This window comes from Lathyrus oleraceus, chromosome 5 (genome assembly GCF_024323335.1).
Source record: "Lathyrus oleraceus cultivar Zhongwan6 chromosome 5, CAAS_Psat_ZW6_1.0, whole genome shotgun sequence".
Lineage (NCBI taxonomy): Eukaryota > Viridiplantae > Streptophyta > Magnoliopsida > Fabales > Fabaceae > Lathyrus > Lathyrus oleraceus.
The window spans coordinates 331,827,913-331,847,742 of record NC_066583.1 but is presented as its reverse complement, the minus strand read 5'-3'; the positions used below and the strand labels follow the sequence as shown (position 1 = coordinate 331,847,742).

General features: G+C 35.9%; 1 protein-coding gene across 1 annotated transcript; it reads right to left on the bottom strand.

Moving 5' to 3' along the window:
- Positions 1-9,263: 9,263 nt before the first annotated feature.
- On the bottom strand, positions 9,264-11,139 carry LOC127080483 (uncharacterized). The gene is made up of 4 exons (XM_051020797.1): positions 10,965-11,139; positions 10,266-10,859; positions 9,776-9,904; positions 9,264-9,604 (listed from the first exon to the last, which is right to left on the bottom strand). Exons 1-4 carry the CDS (start codon positions 11,137-11,139, stop codon positions 9,264-9,266), a joined length of 1,239 nt encoding a protein of 412 aa, XP_050876754.1.
- Between the last annotated feature and the right edge of the window lie 8,691 nt (positions 11,140-19,830).

Below are 19,830 nucleotides of genomic sequence, written 5' to 3'. Positions count from 1 at the left end.
TCCCCGTGGATGATTATTGTTTCAGTTTCCTCCCTAAGTGTGTATCGGGATGGGAATTACTCCCCTGAGTTATATCCTCATTGGGATAAGTCTTATTTGACTGTGTCTTTCTAGTTTGTTCCTAGACTGACTCCCTTTCTTGTTTCTCTACAGTTCCCTATGGTTTAGTTTCTCAATTGCTCAGTAACCAGTAACTCTTCATCCTTTTCCCCAGTGGATTTTGTGGCTTCCTACCCAGTAACCGGTAGTTATAAGTCTTACTTTTGTGGTTTTCTACCCAGTAACCGGTAGATGTAATCCCCTCTTTGTTGGTTATCTTTACCCAGTGACCGGTATTAATATTCCTTCGTTTTTGAGTATACCACCCAATGACCAGTGATATCTCTCTCGGATAATTGTTGTTGTTAGGAAATTTATCCCTTGCGAATCACCTTTCGTTTACCTTTGTTTGGTTATGATTGTTTCTCCTTCTGATTGGCCATCATTTTATACCCAGTAACCGGTATCCCGATGTCCTTTTTTCTTCCGATCGATTATCCTTCATTAACCTCGTGACCGTTTGTGGATAATCTTCCATGCGAGTATGTTATCTATGTTATGACGGTAATAGATAATATATCTCATGCGCTCTTCAGTCGAAGTCTTTTCTTCCCCAGTCGAGTAAGATTCGTATTTCCTTGCGGAATCGAATGCCCATCCTGTAAGTCGAGTTTGCTTTTCCAGCCCTCCTTTCGGATGATGAGTGTCTTGGATATGTTCCCAATTCACGCCTGGTTGGTCACCTATTATATGCCCAGTAACCGGTATCCCTGGTGTTCCTTCCTTCTGCTCCCTATTATGACCTTTTGTCCCCTATGGAGTCAGATTTTCCTGAGTGGAGATGTGCCTTTTGGGTCCTCCTCAGATGTTTCGGATGATTGATATCTTTCACCCTTATACTGGTCTTAGATATTCTTTCTCCCTGAGCATGTTGTTCTCTCACCCAGTAACCGGTGTTTTGATAACATGTCTCTCTTTGAGTTTATTACCCAATAACCAATAATATCTCGTTGTTTCTTCCTAGGCTGAGTCCTTTGTGGACATTCCCGTCTGAGTCTGGATTTTTATCCGATGTGTCCTTTATGGATAGTTTTTCTGTATTGGCATATTCCTCAATACATGAATCTTTGCATCAGCTCGAGTCTTCCCATCGATTTATTTTCATGGAATCCCTTCGTGTCTCCCAGCAAGTTTCCAAGTCGTGACCTGCTCACACATTTTACCTTATTTCCCCCTAGAGTCTCTAGCGAGTGTGTTACTCCTATGTATTTCTCAGTTTCTTCTGATTTCTTTTCCTTCTTGGCATTCATTCATCACGAAGATTTTATTTGCATACATACATTTGCATCATGAGGTCTCTTAGGGACCAAAATTCGTCTCTTTGTTATTATTTAAGCCCATTCTACCTCGTCGAGACGAAGATTTTAACCTTCATATCTCCGGCTAGAATGACCTTAAATATAGGCATCTGTAAAACCGTAATTTTGACCATAAGATCCCTACTGGCATCATATCATTGCTCAGTGCATTGCCTCAAGGATCATAGCATGTTTGGCTCCTTAACCCTAGGGTTGGGACTTATGTGAGATGTTTGAAACCACCAAGCATGCTTGTATTTTATATTATTGCATTTCTTATTTGATTACTAACCAAAAGCACAAAAATATGTCACTGACTCTTTTTGTTTTGAAGCTCAAGTGATCATGTGCTCCAATGCTCCTAGGAGGCTCCTAAGCTTAATGATATGGCTAGTTGAAGATGAGAAAAAGCATGATAATGGTCCACAAAGATCCTAATCATCATATATGTCTCCAAAGTATCTCAATTGGCAAATTTGATCAAGACAACCCAAAGGGCTTGAGGATTGTTTCCCAAGGAAACCCTAATTCAACTGTGCTTTAACTATGCCTGGCTCATGAAGCAACCTCAACCTATGATCAAATTAAATCAAGGGAAGTTATTTCATTCATTATTTTATGCATATATGATCCCATGTGAGTCCCCTCAATCATTCATTCATCAAGATTGGAAGTTTGGCCTTGAAAAGTTGACCTGTCAAGTCATCTAACTAAACTGAGGTCCACAGAGATGTAACTTTTGATGTGTTTGTCAAATGAAGATGACCCCAAGAGAAACAATGTTCTTAAGAACCATATGAACAACTTTCATGTTCATCAAAAATCCATTTGAAACTTGGAAAGTCATCATTCATTTCAAAACATTATAGGTCATTTTGACTAAAACCCTAATTTTGGGTCAACTTCCCAATGACCTAACTTCCTTAATTTTTATGATTTTGAGGTGACACCAAATGAATTGGAAATATTAAGATGTCTACTTCAAATGTTATGTTGGACGAAATTTCATAAACCTAAAATAAATACATGTTATAATATAAAACATTATAGGTCACCTTGGATCTAGGTCATTGAATTTGAAAAAGTGCCCAACTTCAAATGCCCATAACTTTTTCATGAAAAATCCAACTGATTCGAATTTTGAGTCTAAATTGAGCATCTTGAAAAGATATACAACTTTTATGTTGGAGGTTTTTCCATTTGAATCTTTCATCATGGAAACAGAGGTGCTTGAATAGGCTTACTTTTGGTGAAAATTTTCAAAGGGTGACCTAGACATGTTTTATGCCCAAACTTTCACAACCAGTTTTCATTAATTTTCAAATACCAAATGAATTTTTTCCCAACATGAATTTTGTTCCTTATTCCAAGGGCTTTCCAACCACTACTCACATTACTTTTTTGGACTATCCATGTGTGAGTTTCGAAGAGCTCTTTCTTTATGTTCATTTTTGCATTTCATGGTGAAACTTAATGTGCAAGCCTTTTCCTTCCAAATTGCACGTCCATTTTCATTTCATTTGATCTCAGCATGGTTTAGCACCCATCATTGGGCCTCACATGCACCTGTACAGGCCCATGCACCAAAGTTCAAATTTGCCATGCACACGAGGGAACCATGAACTCAGCCCTCTTCAGCTATAAATAAGCATTCAATCTCATTCATTTAGAAACCTTGTGGAGACCTGAAACGCTGCAGCACTAAAATCCCAACCATTACCAAATGAATTTTCAGATTTTTCTCTCTTTTTCAAGCTTAAACTTCAACATCATTAATTGATTTTCAAAGATCAATTCCTTAGCCTATCATCTCCATTACATCTCCAGAGTAGAAAGGGATCAAGATATTGAAGAATTTGTGGCCCTAAGAGCTCCAATTCAGAGGTAGAACTTCAAACTTTTTGGATCTAGATCTTGCAATTCAATGTAGTATTCTCTTGTTTGTGTGGTTTTTTGAAGTCCTCACACTTGAGGCAGGCCAGTGGTGGTCTCAATTATTTATTTCGTGCATTTACAGTTAACGCAGCATGATCTTCCATCTCACATTTCTCTTAAAATAAGAAGAGTGAGGAAGATCCATGGGCACAGTGGTGATGTACATCACCTGAGCTTCATTTTGATGTCCTTGTTTTTCATTTTCATTATAAAAAATTTCTCTGCAAGTGGTGGTCGAATTCTGGTATCTCACCGGAGAAGATGGTGGTTTCCACCACCATCACCACGTGTGCACTTTCCAGCCTTTGGATTGCTTGGCCACATTATAATCTCATGCGTTCGTTATGTTTACTTATTTTAAATCATCATGCTGCACGGTTGACTCAAGTGTACCATGCGCCCTCACATCAGAGTCGTTTCTCCTTGCCACGTCAATTAATGAGTTTGATCTAGTGGCCACGCTTTTTTCTATTATTTCTATTTTCTTTTAATTTCAGTTCATTCCTTTTATTTTCAAAAATTCATAAAAAATTTATTTCAAGTCATAAAAATAAGAGACCAATGCCAAAAAAATTCTTGAAAAAACTAGTTTCATATTTTGATTTTTAATTATTTTTGTGACTTTATTTAATATTTTTTGTGAATTATTTGGTTTTAATAGTTTTAATTCATTTTAAAATACTTTCTGATATTTGAAAAAATCCAAAAATATTTTCCTAACACCTATGGATCATGATAAGTCAATGAAAAATAGTCTCATCAATTTCTTATTTGATTTTATATTTATTTGAGATTTTAATTCATATTGTATTATGTTTTATTGTTTTAATTGTTTTTAAATACTTTCTGATTTCCAAAATTGTTGAGAAAATTTGTCAAAGTTTATTTAACCATGTTAGACCTATGAGAATTTAATTGGACTTGTTGAAGTTGATTTGAATTAAATTTGAGGTTTGACCATATTTGGATTATTTTTATTTTGCATTTTATTTTAATTCAAAAATACTAAAAAATTATGGTTGACTTGTTGACTTGTAATCTTCATTTCTTTTCTGTTTGGCATTGATTGATGATGACTTGGTTCACATTTGATAAATTGAGTTTGGTACTTGAATTCTTTTTCCCTCCATTTCATCTTCATCCCATTCTTTTCATCATTTGGCCAATGAGTTAATGTCTTATGGTTGGTCTTGACAAATGAGGGGTTTAACCTTCTTTGATCCAAACCAAACTCAACTTGAACCAAGATCAAGTGAGTTGTTTCGTGTCCAAGATAGGTTGCTTCTTGGTCAAGCAAAAAACCTAAAGTCCATACAAGGCCCTTCCCCTTTTGTTTTGGCATGGCAAGTTTGTCGTGCTTGGCTTACTAGTCATGATCTCTAACTTGTGTTTATTTGCCTATAGTTTTACTGACCGGCCTCAGATAGGTGTGACTACTACATTAGTCCACTTACGATTGCTTAACATAGCGCAACATTGTCTTATGACAAACTAACATAACTTCACTAATTACTAACTTTAATTTGAGCATTTAATTTCTTGCCCTTTACTTTTAATGCCATTTATTTCTTGCTCATTTATTCATATTGCTTTTCATTTTGCTCACTTGAGCATATATTTTATGTTTATGTCATTTTTCTTTTGCTCATTATGGTATATAAATATATTGTTGTCTTGTGTTTGTTTTGTGTGAACCAACTGCATAAGGAGAAAGGACTTAGAATTAGGACTTACCTATGCTTAAAGGAGTTCAAGAGCAACTAGGCCTCATACCTTTAGAATGCTAAACTTGTTCAAGAGCAACTAGGCCTCATATATTTAGAATGCTAAATTTCAAAGTTGACTTTAAAGGACTTCTCATCTAAACTTATTCTTTGTCCATTCCTCTTATTGTGTTGTGGACTTTTTGAGGTTTTCTCTTGTATGATAGGGATTCCATCTTGAGATAGTAAAAAGGAGGACCATTGTCATGAGTAGCCAAGTTAAGAGAGACAAGCCAAATGGGGATCCTAGGAGCTTGAATCCAAATTGATTGATTGCTTGATTGTGTACTAAGTCCAAAAGAAAGGAGCTTTTTGAGTCATCTATATAACTTCAAGAAAAGGAACTCCAAGGGTTTATCTTTACCCTCTTATCTTAGTATGCTTTAGGACTATCCCTTCTCTTCTTCTCCCCACTCTAACCAAGCCTAAATATTTTCTTGTAAACTTTGACTTTGTTTCAAACTAGAAACCTAGGCCTTATTCCTTTGACTTTTCAAAATCTTTTCATAAATACTCATTGAGAATAAATCTAAATACAACTTTGAGTTTATTTTGTAAATACATCTAACTTGTAAATATAACTCATTTCAAGTTGTTTTGTGGTTGCAATGACCACCTTTGTTAAAACCTTTTCATAAACATTAGTCATAGGTTTGAGTTATCATAGTGGTTGATGTAAATCTCACCTCATCCTTAGTGATTGAATTATAAGTCTTCCATACTTATTATAGGGTTAACCCCTCACTAGTATGTTGAAGCCTTCCTCACATGGTGGATTGTTGGTTTAGGTTGAGTTTTCTCCCTTTGATAACAAAAGACCTTAAGGCTTTTGATCAAATCAATTCAGCAATCTTTGAGATTTTTATCCCGAACTACGAGGTTTTGATCCTCCTTTGTGATGGTACGTAGGCAATGGGTTCATCCATTCAAACAACAAAATTTGTAAATATAATTTATTCTCTCCTCATCCCTCCAATCTTTTGTACAAATCTTTTCACAAATACCAACCTACAACACATGACCAACCCCCTTACCCAGATCTCAGACATTTTTATTAGTTTTTGATTTGAAAAACTTCTTACTTTGGCTTTTGTTCGCTTTTTAGCCTTTCCTTTGGACAAATAAAAGTGCGGTGGCGACTCGAATTGTATGTTTACTTTTTGTTTAGTCAATAAACCTAAAGCTAACGAAAACCCCGCTACAGAAGTATAGTTTTACTTCCAACTTATTTAATACTGAATGTGAATATATCTTTCGATTGAAGTTTTATTATATGTAAAATTTAATTTTGAATTTGAAGTATAAATGACTGCATTTTGAGTCATTGGGCCAGAAAACAGAATCCTTTCATACATATTCTCGAAGACATTTATTCTCCCAAAATTTTAAAGTTTGAGTTAGTATCCAAAACGTTTGGAAGGAGTTAAAATTTATAATAATTATACAAGAAGTTTCTAATGAACGAGGAGTCAAGTTGTGTGCATGTAACATGGTAGATCATTCTCCATTTTAAAGGAGTTCATTTTCACTCCAATATCATCCGTAATAGATTTGTATCCACACACATACAAAGGATATAAAAATCTCAAAGGATATAAAAATATCTTTGGTTGTGATGTCAAGTGATATATGTAACTCGCTTTTGTTATTAATTTGATCATTTTAGTCTTATTTTTGTTTTTTATCACTTTTTTCATTTACTTCCCTTTTAGCTTAAATATCAAACTCCCAGTAATTATAATTTAAATTAGAACATGTAAACCTATCAACTTAAAACCCTAAATATATTAATTTTGTTCTAGGTTGGTCTTCGAGTTTATTTGTTGAAAATGAATAAATTTATGGAAGCAAGTTAGCACACCCAACGGGACATTATTTTCATAATCTTAATATGGTGGATTATTCAAGGAGAAAAAATTCCAACTAAATAATAATCAAAGTCACAAATGATTCGAAAGAAGACGAGCAACAAGTTTATATGCCTAAGAAATGTCGAGTTTTTAAAGTTAATCTATCTTTTTATGTTATTGTTAGTGAAAATAATCTAGTCATGTAAAAGTCCCTCAAATATAGAGGTTTAATGCTCATTGGGTTCGTTACTTGTTACCCCTGAGTTTTATCCACCCACATTATGCTATTAATAAAGTTTCGTTAGTGGCCATGAGTTTTCGAGCCTTATATGATAGTCGCTATTTTTGAATTATAATGAATCATATATGAAGAAGCAATCGTGGACTTCCCCATAATTCTATGGAAATTTTATGCTACCTTAAATTACTTACACAATATTTTTACAACTTTGAAAGCTTGTGGATGATAGAAATCAAGATATGGTGAATACAATTATCTACAAAAGTACTACTTTGTTTAACTACATCGTAAAAAAATTATCGCGACATACCAAACATTGGCCACAAAAATGGATAGTATTATTGATGCTCTATGGGAACCAAATGATCGTATTAACATCAACATTGCAATGAACAATGACAAAGCACCAAACTTTTTGAACATCATGTATTCAAATCTAAGACGGGTTTGTCTTACCGATTATCTATATTCAGGCTGAAATTTTGGTAAACAAATAACAGATGTCATATATGATATCACGGCACCGGGATCAGGATATTGTCATAATACAGACAATTAAAGTGATAATGTAAATAGAAGGAAGTAAATAATACAGGTAAATTGTTAACCCAGTTTAGTGCAACGTCACCTACATCTAGGGGCATCCAAGCCATGAAGGAAATCCACTATAATAGTGTTAGTTTGAAATTCTAAACAACCCCTCGTTTTACAAACTTCTCACCTAATCACTATCCTTGGAATTTATATCTAAGACTCTCCTAGATATGAGACCCTTCTCACTTCCCTTCAATCACACAACAGTGATAACAACTTCTAACAGTAAATAGAAGACACACTTCTAAAGAAACATAATCCACTTTTGCTTAAAAGCTCATGAGTGATTCACAATTACAACACAAAACTCGGTCCAATTCAAGCATCTAAGTGATACTCGAATGGCTCACAAACACAATGAACAAACTAAACCCTAACAAAGACTATATCGTGCACATCTTCGTTGTCTTCTTAGGTTCAGAACCATCCTTTTAAATATCCCCAAAATAGCATGGGCTTCGGGATAAATAAACAGCAGATCTGATCAAATCAAATCAAATCCGATGTCTCCTTAAATTTTTTGGCATCCATTCTGCACAATCTTCTGCAGAATCAAATCTAATGTTTCCTTAAATGTTTTGACTATCTTTTCTTAGGAAACAAGGAACAACTGGAACCGATCTTTGAGCTTCTAAGATAAGCACTTTGAATCATATAATGCATGAAACAATTCATCAAATAATCTTTACTAATCTCACGCTAAAAAAATCTTCCAAAAATGTAAAACCACAACACGCCATGATGTCGTACAAGCATGTCAAGACATCTTGTCCAACATCTTGCTATTTCACTTTTTTTAACAAAATGTTGCCAATCACAAAACACTCAACCTAACAATCTCCATCTTTGGCAAATTTTGGCTAAAACAACCTTTGCAAAACATATCTTGTAAAAACCAATAAACACACGAGAACTTCTTCAAAGAACAAAAAACAAAAAACAAACTTGGAACTTCTCTAAGATACATCAGAGGAATACGCAACAGAATAAGATAAGACCAACCTTACAGAGAATGTCACATCAGAGAGAAGTGAACTCTCACAACACAAACTTTATGCAGAGAAAAATAAGTTCTCATAGTCAGTGTGTTAAGATATTTGGTCTGACTTCAAAGCAGCACACATGTATTATCACTAAGTAAGCATGCCATCATTAAGCTAGAAGAGAAAACATGTATGCTCCCCCTAAATAGAATAACAGAGGCAAGAACTAATCCCCCTATTAGTACTCCCCCTCAAGGAGAAAAATGCAAAAGAGGACAACATACCAAACTATACCACCACACCATTATACCAATACTCCCCCTTTTTAGCCAAAAATTGACAAAAACAAATCGATACCATTCATTAGGAGCATAAAAAACCAGATGTAGTAGATCACGTTACAGACCAAACGGGCACACATGATGCATAAATTTCCTAGGGCATAGTCTACAAATGGAGCAGAAACATAAAGAAAAAAAACACAAAGAGAACGAAATAAATTAGTCATCGTTAGTATTGGTTGTCTCTTCAACATCATCACCACTAGCATCATCATCTTCTACAACCTCATTAGACTCCTCCTTATCACCACCTAGGTTTCCCTCAGCATCTTCTTCAGACAAAGCATTTATCAGGATATCAAGCTTGCTCTTCTTTTTAGTACAAGCTTTGATGGTTTCATCCAAGGTTTTGCATGTGTCCCTTAATTCAGCAATGATTCCTGTCCTAGAAGTAGAGCTTGTAGATTTCTTTTCAGATGTCATGACAATTTCTAGGACATGTTTTCCTGTGAACAACCTATAATGCAAATAAAGAGGAGATTCTCTCTTGTAGACAGTGTCTGAATTGATCAAAATACTAGAGTGTTGACTCAGAATCACACCACAAATTAAGGAGGGAAATTCTATAGGTATCTTCATAGAAAAAGAGGTAGCATGCTTCATGGTTTAGTCAAAAACATAGGACCCAAATTCAAACTTGGTTTTGGTCCCTACAATGTAAATTAACTTACCCAACCTTGTAGAAATGTTGGAAGTACGATTTTTTAGAACCCAATTAGCAGCTCCAATTCTATTAAGTACTACATACTTCACACTCAAGCAACCAGCTGACAACTTCCTTTTTTTGGCCATTCCTTTACCTGTTTTACAGTGATTCCCCTGCAAATGACATAGTTAAATACCTCCACTTCAGTGTGTTCCTCTTCACTTCTGCTGATGGACCTGTTAATGATTTCTAAAGAAAATTCCACACACTTTCCTCTTCACTTCTGCTGATGGACCTGTTAATGATTTCTAAAGAAAATTCCACACACTTTTCTGAACTCCTTACTCATCTTGTTATCACACTCCTTATAAATATTCATAATGAACTCTTTTACAAGCATCTCATAACACTTTCCAAAACTAGCCACACTTTTCATCGACCCAGGTTCTTTAATCAGATTCATCACTTCTTTTCACTCAAAGGCATCCTTGCCAAGTGCCCTTTCCAAAGCCAACCTCCTTTGGTACACAAACTTCCATTTTCAACATTCTCAACAAAGTGAAAAGAGATGTTGTCAATGGGAACTTCAGGCACATTAGCAGGGACCTTTTTCCTAATAATTTTCTTTAAAGGCATGATATCTTGAACATTTTGTTCGATATCATACTCAGAGTGACTAGAATTAGAGGGGACTTCCTTCCTCTTCAGAGATCTTTTCTTGGTAGCACGAGTTACAACCTTGCTCCACCTTTTAGCAGGACCAACACTTGTACTTTTCTTGGGAGCCTTGGGAGAATTTCTTGTAGACTCAACAACCTTCCTTTTTCTACTATTTAACCTCTTAGCTATTCCTAGATCCAATCTCTTGCCAATGGGCTCATCATCAAAGTCCGGATCTTCTACATTTACAATGTCTTTAGATTGATCCTTCTTCACACCATCATTCTCTTCTTTGTCAGATATATCAACATACATACTATCAGAATCATCTTTCTCTTTATATTTTTTAGAAGACTTAACTGGAACAAACTCACTATCAGACTTTGCATCAAATTTTTCAAGTGGGGTTTCAATAGAATGATCAGTTTGGGCCAAGGATGTAGTGACATCTGGCACAATATCAGAGTTAGATTCAATACCCAAATTTTGAGAGATTAACACATGAATACATTTTTAAACCGTATTTTTATCAACAACGTTCACACTAGATTGACCTAGGGTCTTATCAGATCTAGGGTTATCTAGACTTACAGTACTAGAGTCAGATCCTGATTTTTCAGTTAATTCAACACTACCCACCACTTTTGGAACAATTGAACCTTTAGTCGATGCAATAACATCAAGTTCGACATTTGTGATTTTAATCGGATCAAGATACAAGCTAGACATAGAGTGAGGTTTCTTGACAACAACAGAGGGCTCAATATTCCTAATCTCACTAGAAGGAATTTTAACCGACTACAAGACCCCAATTTTGACCCTACAATCCCTCATGTTATCTCATCATTTGCATTGGCTTTGGGATCACACCTTGGAATCCTCCTCACCCCTCATTCATTGGGTTTGAATTGGGAGAGATCACCAAACACTTTTGATTATATCATACTTTTTTTTCTTTGTTTACTAACCAAAATACCAAAAAATATGTCTATGTATAACTTTGTTTCTTTTGTAGGTGTGTGTGTGTGTGTGTGTGTGTGTGTGTGTGTGTGTGTCCATCTGTACCCCCACCAAGTCCATATCTAGGGTTTGAGACCCTCGGTAAAAGATACAATCAAGGAAAGGTTCAAAATGGTTCTAAGTATCATATATGTATCCCCATGTTCTTTATTTATCATTTTGATCAAGAATTCATCAAGAGTTTGAAGCTTGTTTGCCTTGGAAGCCCTAATTCATCTAGATATCTTGTGTGACTTCCTCAACAAGTGTCTTCACCAATTGATAAAATATATCAAGTTATACTCCCTTTTACATCATCTCAAGCATATATGATCCTCCATGATCCCCAATGATCAAAGGAACTTCAAGTTTGCAAGTTGGTTCAAGGAGGTTGACCAGACAAAGTCAACTAGTAAAATCTAGGGTTCCCTAGAACCTATATCGTACAATTTTTGTCATATGAAAATGATTACAAGAGAAAATTTACTCCTTGTGACACTCCAAATAAATTTATGTTCCCTAGAACCTAATTTTGCTTGGAAAGTCAATTTTTATGGTGAAAGATTATACGTCATTTTGTTTGTGCCCTAGATGGAAGGTCAACTTCCAAGAACCATAACTAGCTCAATTGTTTTTGATATTAAGGACATACGAGTTTCATCATAAATTTCAGGATGTCTTATCCAACTTTTATTCTTTAAGAAATGTCAAAATCTACTTGCAAGGGCATGTGCCAAGAGGAAACATTATAGGTCCTTTTGGGCCATCATCATTGAACAAACAATTTTCCTCAACTTCTAAAATTCATAACTCCCTCATCCAAGATTCAAATGATGTGAAATTTGTGACCAAATTTAAGAGGAATGAAATAGATACAACTTTGGTGAATAAACTATTTTTATTTGAAGCTCATAGCAAACGTTATTCAAGGTGGAAAAAGTGATCATTTGACTTTATACTTAGAAATTCTTCAACTATGTTTGATTTCTCCAACTTCCACCTTAAAATTCATCATGATCCAAGTTCCAATTGGAAAAGTGTTCAAGATAAATGTTGTTCCCTTTCATGTTACCTTTCTAAAGAGTCCAAGATCATGGCATTTGAAGCATTTTTGAAGGACTTGCGCATGGGTGTAATGCATGGCTTCATTTGGTAAGTTCCATGGTCAACTTTCATTTCACTAATGCATGACTTCATGCTATTGTTTCAGGTAAGTTTACACATCATTTTGGACCAATTCTAATCATCTCATGGGCCTATCACACGCCCATGCAAGCATGCACACTTGAATTACTATTTTTGGACAAATTATGGAAGTGTGTGGAAATCAATTGCCAAGCCTATAAATACATGACATGCTGCTCATAATCAAGGACATCGTGCCTAAGTTTTGCTCCTGCAACCTTTCCATCCTCCATTGATAGGATAATCTTGAAGATTTCAATTGAAGTCGAGTTTCAATTTCACTTATGTTTTGAAGTTGAAACTCCAAGAGTCCAAGCCATTTGAGCTCTCATTTCATCTCCTACAAGCAGGTAGAAGCAAGCCCAAGCAAATTGAGATCCTAATCGGGCTTCATCACTGCAAACAGAAGGTGATTTTTGTGAAACTTTCTCTCTTTGATTCTCTATCAATTATCCATCATTTCAATGAATTTTTGGTTGGATGAAGTCCTACCAATATAGGCAACAAGATTGAGTTGCTTTGAGGTCAAATTGAAGCAACTCAGATCATACTCCTCAAATTTCAAATCCATGTATCTTTCAATATACGTGGAATTGGAAGAAATTGAGGTCAGATTTGGACTCCTGGGGATTTTTACTTCAAATTAATGTATTCGTTTTCCATTTTTGTGGAGGTTGGTGGTGGACCAGTCTGGTGAGGTCCACCCGAGAAGAAGACCGGAGCTAGGGCTTCGGTGGTGTGTTGGCACCCTTCCAACCGTTTGATTATGTTTGAATGTTTTAATCATAGCCATTGGTTCAGGTTACCATGCGTGTGGCACGTTTGACTTGGTGTACCGTGTTCAGCATCCGTGTGGCCATCAGATCTGCCACCTCATTTAATGCGGGAGATCTGATGGGCCTTCTTTTTTCTAATTTCTTTTTATTTTCTGATTTTTCTTTTAATCCTTTTATTTTGATTAATTCATAATAAATTCATTTTTAATCCAAAAAATATGGGACTTTCACCAAAAATAATTAAATATTTTCCTCTTCCATATTTTGAATTAAAATAATTTTTGGATTAATTTTGATATTTTTTGTCAATTAATTGATTTTTGACTTGTTTTTAAATATTTTAAAATACTTCTGACTGTCCAAAAATTCTAAAAAAATTGTCTAAGGTCCTTAGACCTTGTTTGACCTAGGATAAATCCCTTGGCTATTTATTTGGTGATTTGAAGGGATTTGGGGTTTTGCCCATTTAAAAATGCATTTTAATTCATTTTAAAATTGACTTTTAATTGGTTAATTGTTTGAATTTTTTGTTGAGTCATTTAATTGATTTTGTGATGGTTGACTTTCTGTTTGGCCTTGGTCATGGTTAATTTGAGTTTTATTTGACCAATACTATTGGATTTAGGGGGTTGATGAAATGTACATTTCATCCCCCAATATGAATGGATAGTATTGATCAGATGAAATTCCTCATGTGATCAATTTGGGTTTCTATTTCCACTTCTCTCTTCATCTTCATCCCTATTCTTCCCCAATCCATCATTGACCAATGAATTCTCTTCATGTCTAATGCTAGTTGATTCATCAATGACCTTGTGTCAAATGAATCAACATGAGCCTAACTGAGATAGGTCCTTCCCACTTTATTTTTGTGTGTGGTATGTCTTAGGAGTTTGGGTCTTTGTACCAAGGCTCTAATATGTATTAACACCAATATATTTATTTGCCGGCCTCAGGTAGTTGTGACTTCTACATAAGTCCAATTACGATTGCTTAACATAGAGCTAAATTTGTCCAAAAGACATAGCATTCTTGTAAGTGAGATTGTAAGTCTCCCATTCTTCATGGCATTGTGTGAAAACTTAACCTTTTTCCCTTTCATGAGATCTAGTGGCATACATTTTGATTTATCCAAGTTGGAGCCCTTCTCATGGATGATGTCTTATTTCATGTATTTATACTTATGAATGAATGTTTAAGTGTTCTCCAAAGAATGACTTAAACAATCAAAACCTTCCACTAACCCTTGACCAACTCTTTATTTATGTTGCTTTACTTTCAAGTTATTTACTTAATGCAATTTAAATTTTAGTACGTTTATCATTCATTGCCGTTTACAATGCATGCAACTTGTTTATGTTTCAGTCCTTTTCACTTTGCTCACTTGAGTCATATCTTGTGATTCTATATATTGTTTACTTATGATTTTGTTTTGTTTGTGGTCTTAGGACCTTAAAATACCTAATAACAACAAAATCCTTAAAAATATCTTGGTGGACTGTTGGACTTGATCTAAACTTTTGGACTTAGACTAGGCAACTTCCATATGCTTTGAGGACTTGGCCAATGCCACTATCTGAGACTGAGATATCCTTGATTGTGCCTTTCATTTGATGCAAACCTTGAGTGCTCCTGGTTCATCTGTCACCTTTTCTATGTGCTTGATTATTATACTATTATTATTATTGACGTCTGATGATTGTTCTGAGTTTACCAAGGAATACTTTCATCTGATACATTGGAATATATTGGAGATTTATAACTATTGGAGTGCTTGCTTGGATATTATGGCTATCTTTATTTTATTCCTTGGTCTTCACATGGTTTGCTTGGATATTGCTTATGGATTGCATCCCATTGGTCAGATCTTTTCAACTCTTAACTTTTAATTTTTGTCTAGGATAATCTCTTCATCTCCTCCCACTTCTTAAATTTCAAAATTTCTCCCTCTTTTCAAAAACCTTCTTTGTTTGTGTTTTTCAACATAGACATGTTTTAATGATTAGAAAATTTAGCCTTATGCCATTTAATTTTTAAACTTTTTCTTAAATCAAACTTGTGAATGAACTTAACCATATTGACCTCAATTTTAAAAAGACAAAAAAGAACTAACAAACCTCATTCAAATCTTTGGCCATTTTGTGCCTTTTTCTTTTAAAACTTTTGTTAAAACCAGTTCACCAACTTTTTTGAAATTTTTACAACGAACTACGGGTTTTTTATCCCTCATTTTTATGTTGGTACGTAGGCATAAGACCGAAGGTCTTGTCAAACACAAAAATATAATTAATGAATTATTTTCTCATCCCCTCATTCTTTTTTTTTATCAAACATCATTTTTACCAAAACACTTGCACACAAAAAAGAGCTCCCTAGGAGTAACTAGGACACTTTGGGTGCTAATACCTTCACTTTGGGTAACCAACCCCCTTACCTGTAATCTCTGAAATTTTATTATTTTTGATTTGAAAACTTCTTATCTTTGGGTTTTGTTCGTACTTTTTCCCTTTTCCTTTGGAAACAATAAAAGTGTGGTGGCGACTCTAGTTTTATTGACGTCGAGTTTATCCATAGCTCGATGGTCATGAATTTACCGATATAGAAATCAAGTGGCGACTCTGCTGAGGAGTAGTCCTCAGTGGGTTTGGCCTACTTTTTGTGTGTATATAATTTGTATATTTGATGTTTATTTGTATATATTATTGTGTGATACTCTTTCTATTGTGCTTGGTGATCTCTATGTAGTGACACTACGCTCAGACGAGTTTCTCTTGAGAATACTATGGGTTGATGAATCAATCATCCTAACCTATAGTATTAGATAGATGGGATTACGACTCTGGGAACTTTTTAGAACATGATCAACAGGTTTTATCCTTAGTACACTCCTTTGGAATGGTTCTTAACCTGACTCCATGCTCGTGACTCACGACAAACCCTTTGATTCTTGGTTGATCCGATCAGTCTCGTCAATATCAATGGAACTCGGGTGTTGATAAGGTGAAAACCATAATCCACGAAAATGGACGATTGATCTTGATGGTGACTTGATCCATCCCTTGACCTTTATTTGTGTTTTCCTTGTGTGTGATTGTTGCATTCATGCATACATACATATCATAGCATTCATCACAGAAAATAAAATTTTCAAGGAAACTAAGGTCTTGCTTGCAAATATTTTCAGACCATGGATTATGGATGAAGGAACACTAAGAAGTACAGTTTTAGATGTCTTGATTTGAAAGAGTTAAGGAAGTTTTCATCCTTTGTATTATATCCCTTGGACTTCAAGCAACGTCATGGGAAGCTCTTGTCCGTATTATCTACTGATATGGATGATGGACTTTTGAGTGTCTTGCTGCAGTTCTATGATCCTCTTTTTTGGTGCTTCACCTTTCCTGATTATCAGCTTGTACCCATGTTGGAAGAGTATGCCCATCTCTTGGGTATGCCAGTGTCTAACAAGGTACCCTTCAGTGGATTTGAGGGGATCCCGAGATCTTACGTCATAGCCGAAGCCCTTCATCTGAAGAAATCTGAGATTGATGCTCATTTGGTGAAGAAAGGAGGGATTCTAGGATTGACCTCTAAATTTCTCATTGGTAGAGCTACTTTTTTTTGCTCAGGCCGGTAGCATGGACGCTTTTGAATCCATATTTGTATTTCTCATCTATGGTTTATCTTTGTTCCCTAACATTGATGGTTTTGTTAATGTTAATGCCATTAGAATCTTCTTGATTGGGAATCATGTTCCGACTTTGTTGGGTGACATGTATTTCTCTTTGCAATTGAGGAATTCTAAAGGTGGTGGAACCATTGTGTGTTGTGTTCCTCTTTTGTACAAGTGGTTTATTTCGCACTTGCCTCAGACACCTGATTTCTTGGAGAACTGACAATGTCTACGGTGGTCCTAGAGACTTATGTCTCTCACTAATGATGATATTGTTTGGTATGATTATGCATTGGGTAGATTAGATATTATTGACAGTTATGGTGAGTTATCTAACGTGCCTCTCATTGGTATGCAAGGAGGAATCAACTACAACCCAACATTGGCCCGTCATTAGCTTGGGTTCCCCTTGAGAGATAAGCCTAATAATGTTCAGTTATAGGGTCTATTCTATCAGGAGATTAAAGATCCCAAACTTTTGAAGAGTAGAATGGTGTGTGCTTGGCACAATGTACATAGAAAAGGAAGATCTGAGCTCGGTCCATGCAACTATGAAGCTTTAGAAGCTTACACTATTTAGGTGAAGAAGAGAGCTTTGGAGCTCAAGACGTCATGCGCTTGTGAGAGACCTATGTATGTGGTTATGGTTGAGCCGTTAACTCTCCCTAACCAAGATTTAGAGGAGTTGGAAGATGCACTTGCCAAGATGAAGCAAGAGAGAGAGACTTGTGGGAAGAGCGGTTCCATGATTTGAACCGAAAGCACGAGGAGTTGCAAATTGATTCGAAAGACAAAGATGCACTCGTTGAGATTCTTTAGGAGCGTGCAGTGAAGAGACAGAGAGATCCAGAGGATTTATTTTCCTCTAGTATGCCTCAACCTTCTGGTGCTTGAAAGAAGATTGTTGACCGATTTGTCCTCGAGAAGGCTCGGATGCATACATCTTTTGAGTCAGAGATTCTACGCATCTGAAGGAAGTACGCTCCCTTTGCCAGATCATATGATGCATTTGATAGGGATCCTTAGGATGATATTTTCCTTTGCTCTTGTATTTATACTTTGGTTTCTGAAATTGTACTCAGCGTAATCCTTCCAAATTTTATGAATAAAAAGAGATTTTATGGTCACATGAATTGTTATTATTGTTGATTACTATTATTAATTGAAAATATTTGCAAGTGAGACTTCATATGTTCCTTGAAATTAAAAGCAATAAAAAACATTTCATTTCATGCATCATTTGCACAACAGGTTTCTTCAGCCTGATGTCTTATAGTTCTTCTTCTGTGTATCATCCAAGCTGACTCATCACTATAACACCCGAGCTAATCATATGATAAGAATGGAACATCTTGAACAAGAGAACAAAGAGCTTAAGGATGAGATTTCCATACTCACTGCCTTGATGGAGTCTGTGATTGTTGCTCAAAACCAACCATCTCTGCCTCCTGCAACTCCTCCTCCTCAGAGGACTGTTATTTTGGAAATTGCTTCAGTATCTGTGCCTGTGGTTGCTAGCCAGTCCGCACCTGCCATGCCTGCTGGGTTCCCATGAGGAATGCCACCAAACTTTTTTCCTGAAGGATACACTCCAATGTTTGCTTCTATGCCGGCATCTAGCTCGGTCTTGTCTGTGCCTCCTCTTATTGTGCATACTCTACCTCGTGTCGAGGATACCATTTACCATTCCGAACCTTCTGAAGGTCCGGATATTTATGAAAAGATGGACAAGATGAAGGATCAGTTTCTTAATTGGCAAAAGGATTTGAAGACCCTAAGATGAAAGGATTTATTCGGTAAGAATGCTTATGAGTTGTGTTTGGTGCCTAATATCAAAATCCCAGTGAAGTTCAAGGTCCCAGACTTTGAAAAATATAAGGGGAATACTTGTCCTCTGAGTCATCTTGTCATGTATGCTAGAAAGATGTCTACTCAGACCGACAACGATCAACTGCTCATTCACTACTTCCCAAATAGTCTGACTGGTGCTACACTCAGATGGTACATGGGCTTGGACAGTGCTAGTGTCCATACTTTTAATAACTTGGGCGAGGCCTTTGTCAAGTAATACAAGTAAAATGTTGATATGTCTCCTGATCGAGATCAGTTGAGATCAATGTCTCAGAAGGACAAAGAGACATTCAAGAAGTATGCCTAAAGATTGAGGGAGTTGGCTGCTCAGATGAGTCCACCCTTGGAGGAGAAAGAAATTACTCAGATATTTTTGAAGAAGCTGAGTTCATTTTACTATGAACGTATGATCGCAAGTGCCCTTAATGATTTGACCGAGATGGTGAACACGGGGATGAGATTGGAAGAAGGAGTCCGAGAGGGATGATTATCCAAAGATGAAGTGTCAGAGAGCAAGAAATACGGTGGTATCTTCTCCAAAATGAAGGAGGGAGAAACTAATGCAATATCAGTAGGGAGGCAGAGAAGGCCTTATGAGAGGAAGAATTCCCAATCCCGTCAACATCAGCATCAAGTATCACCAGTGATTCCAGTCTTTACTAATAACTCAATAAATCAATCAGTTCTTGTTCAACAACATCAATAACAACCACAACAACATACCAACTACAACAACAATAATCATCATCAGAACTTTGAGAGGAACAAGGTATCTTTTGATCCTATTCCTATGACATATGCATAATTGTACCCTTCCTTGGTAGTCAAAAATCTTATCCAACCAAGGAATCCTCCATAAATTCCTGAACCATTGCCATGGTGGTTCAAACCTGATTTGCATTGTGCTTTTCACCAGGGAGCTCCTGGTCATGATATTGA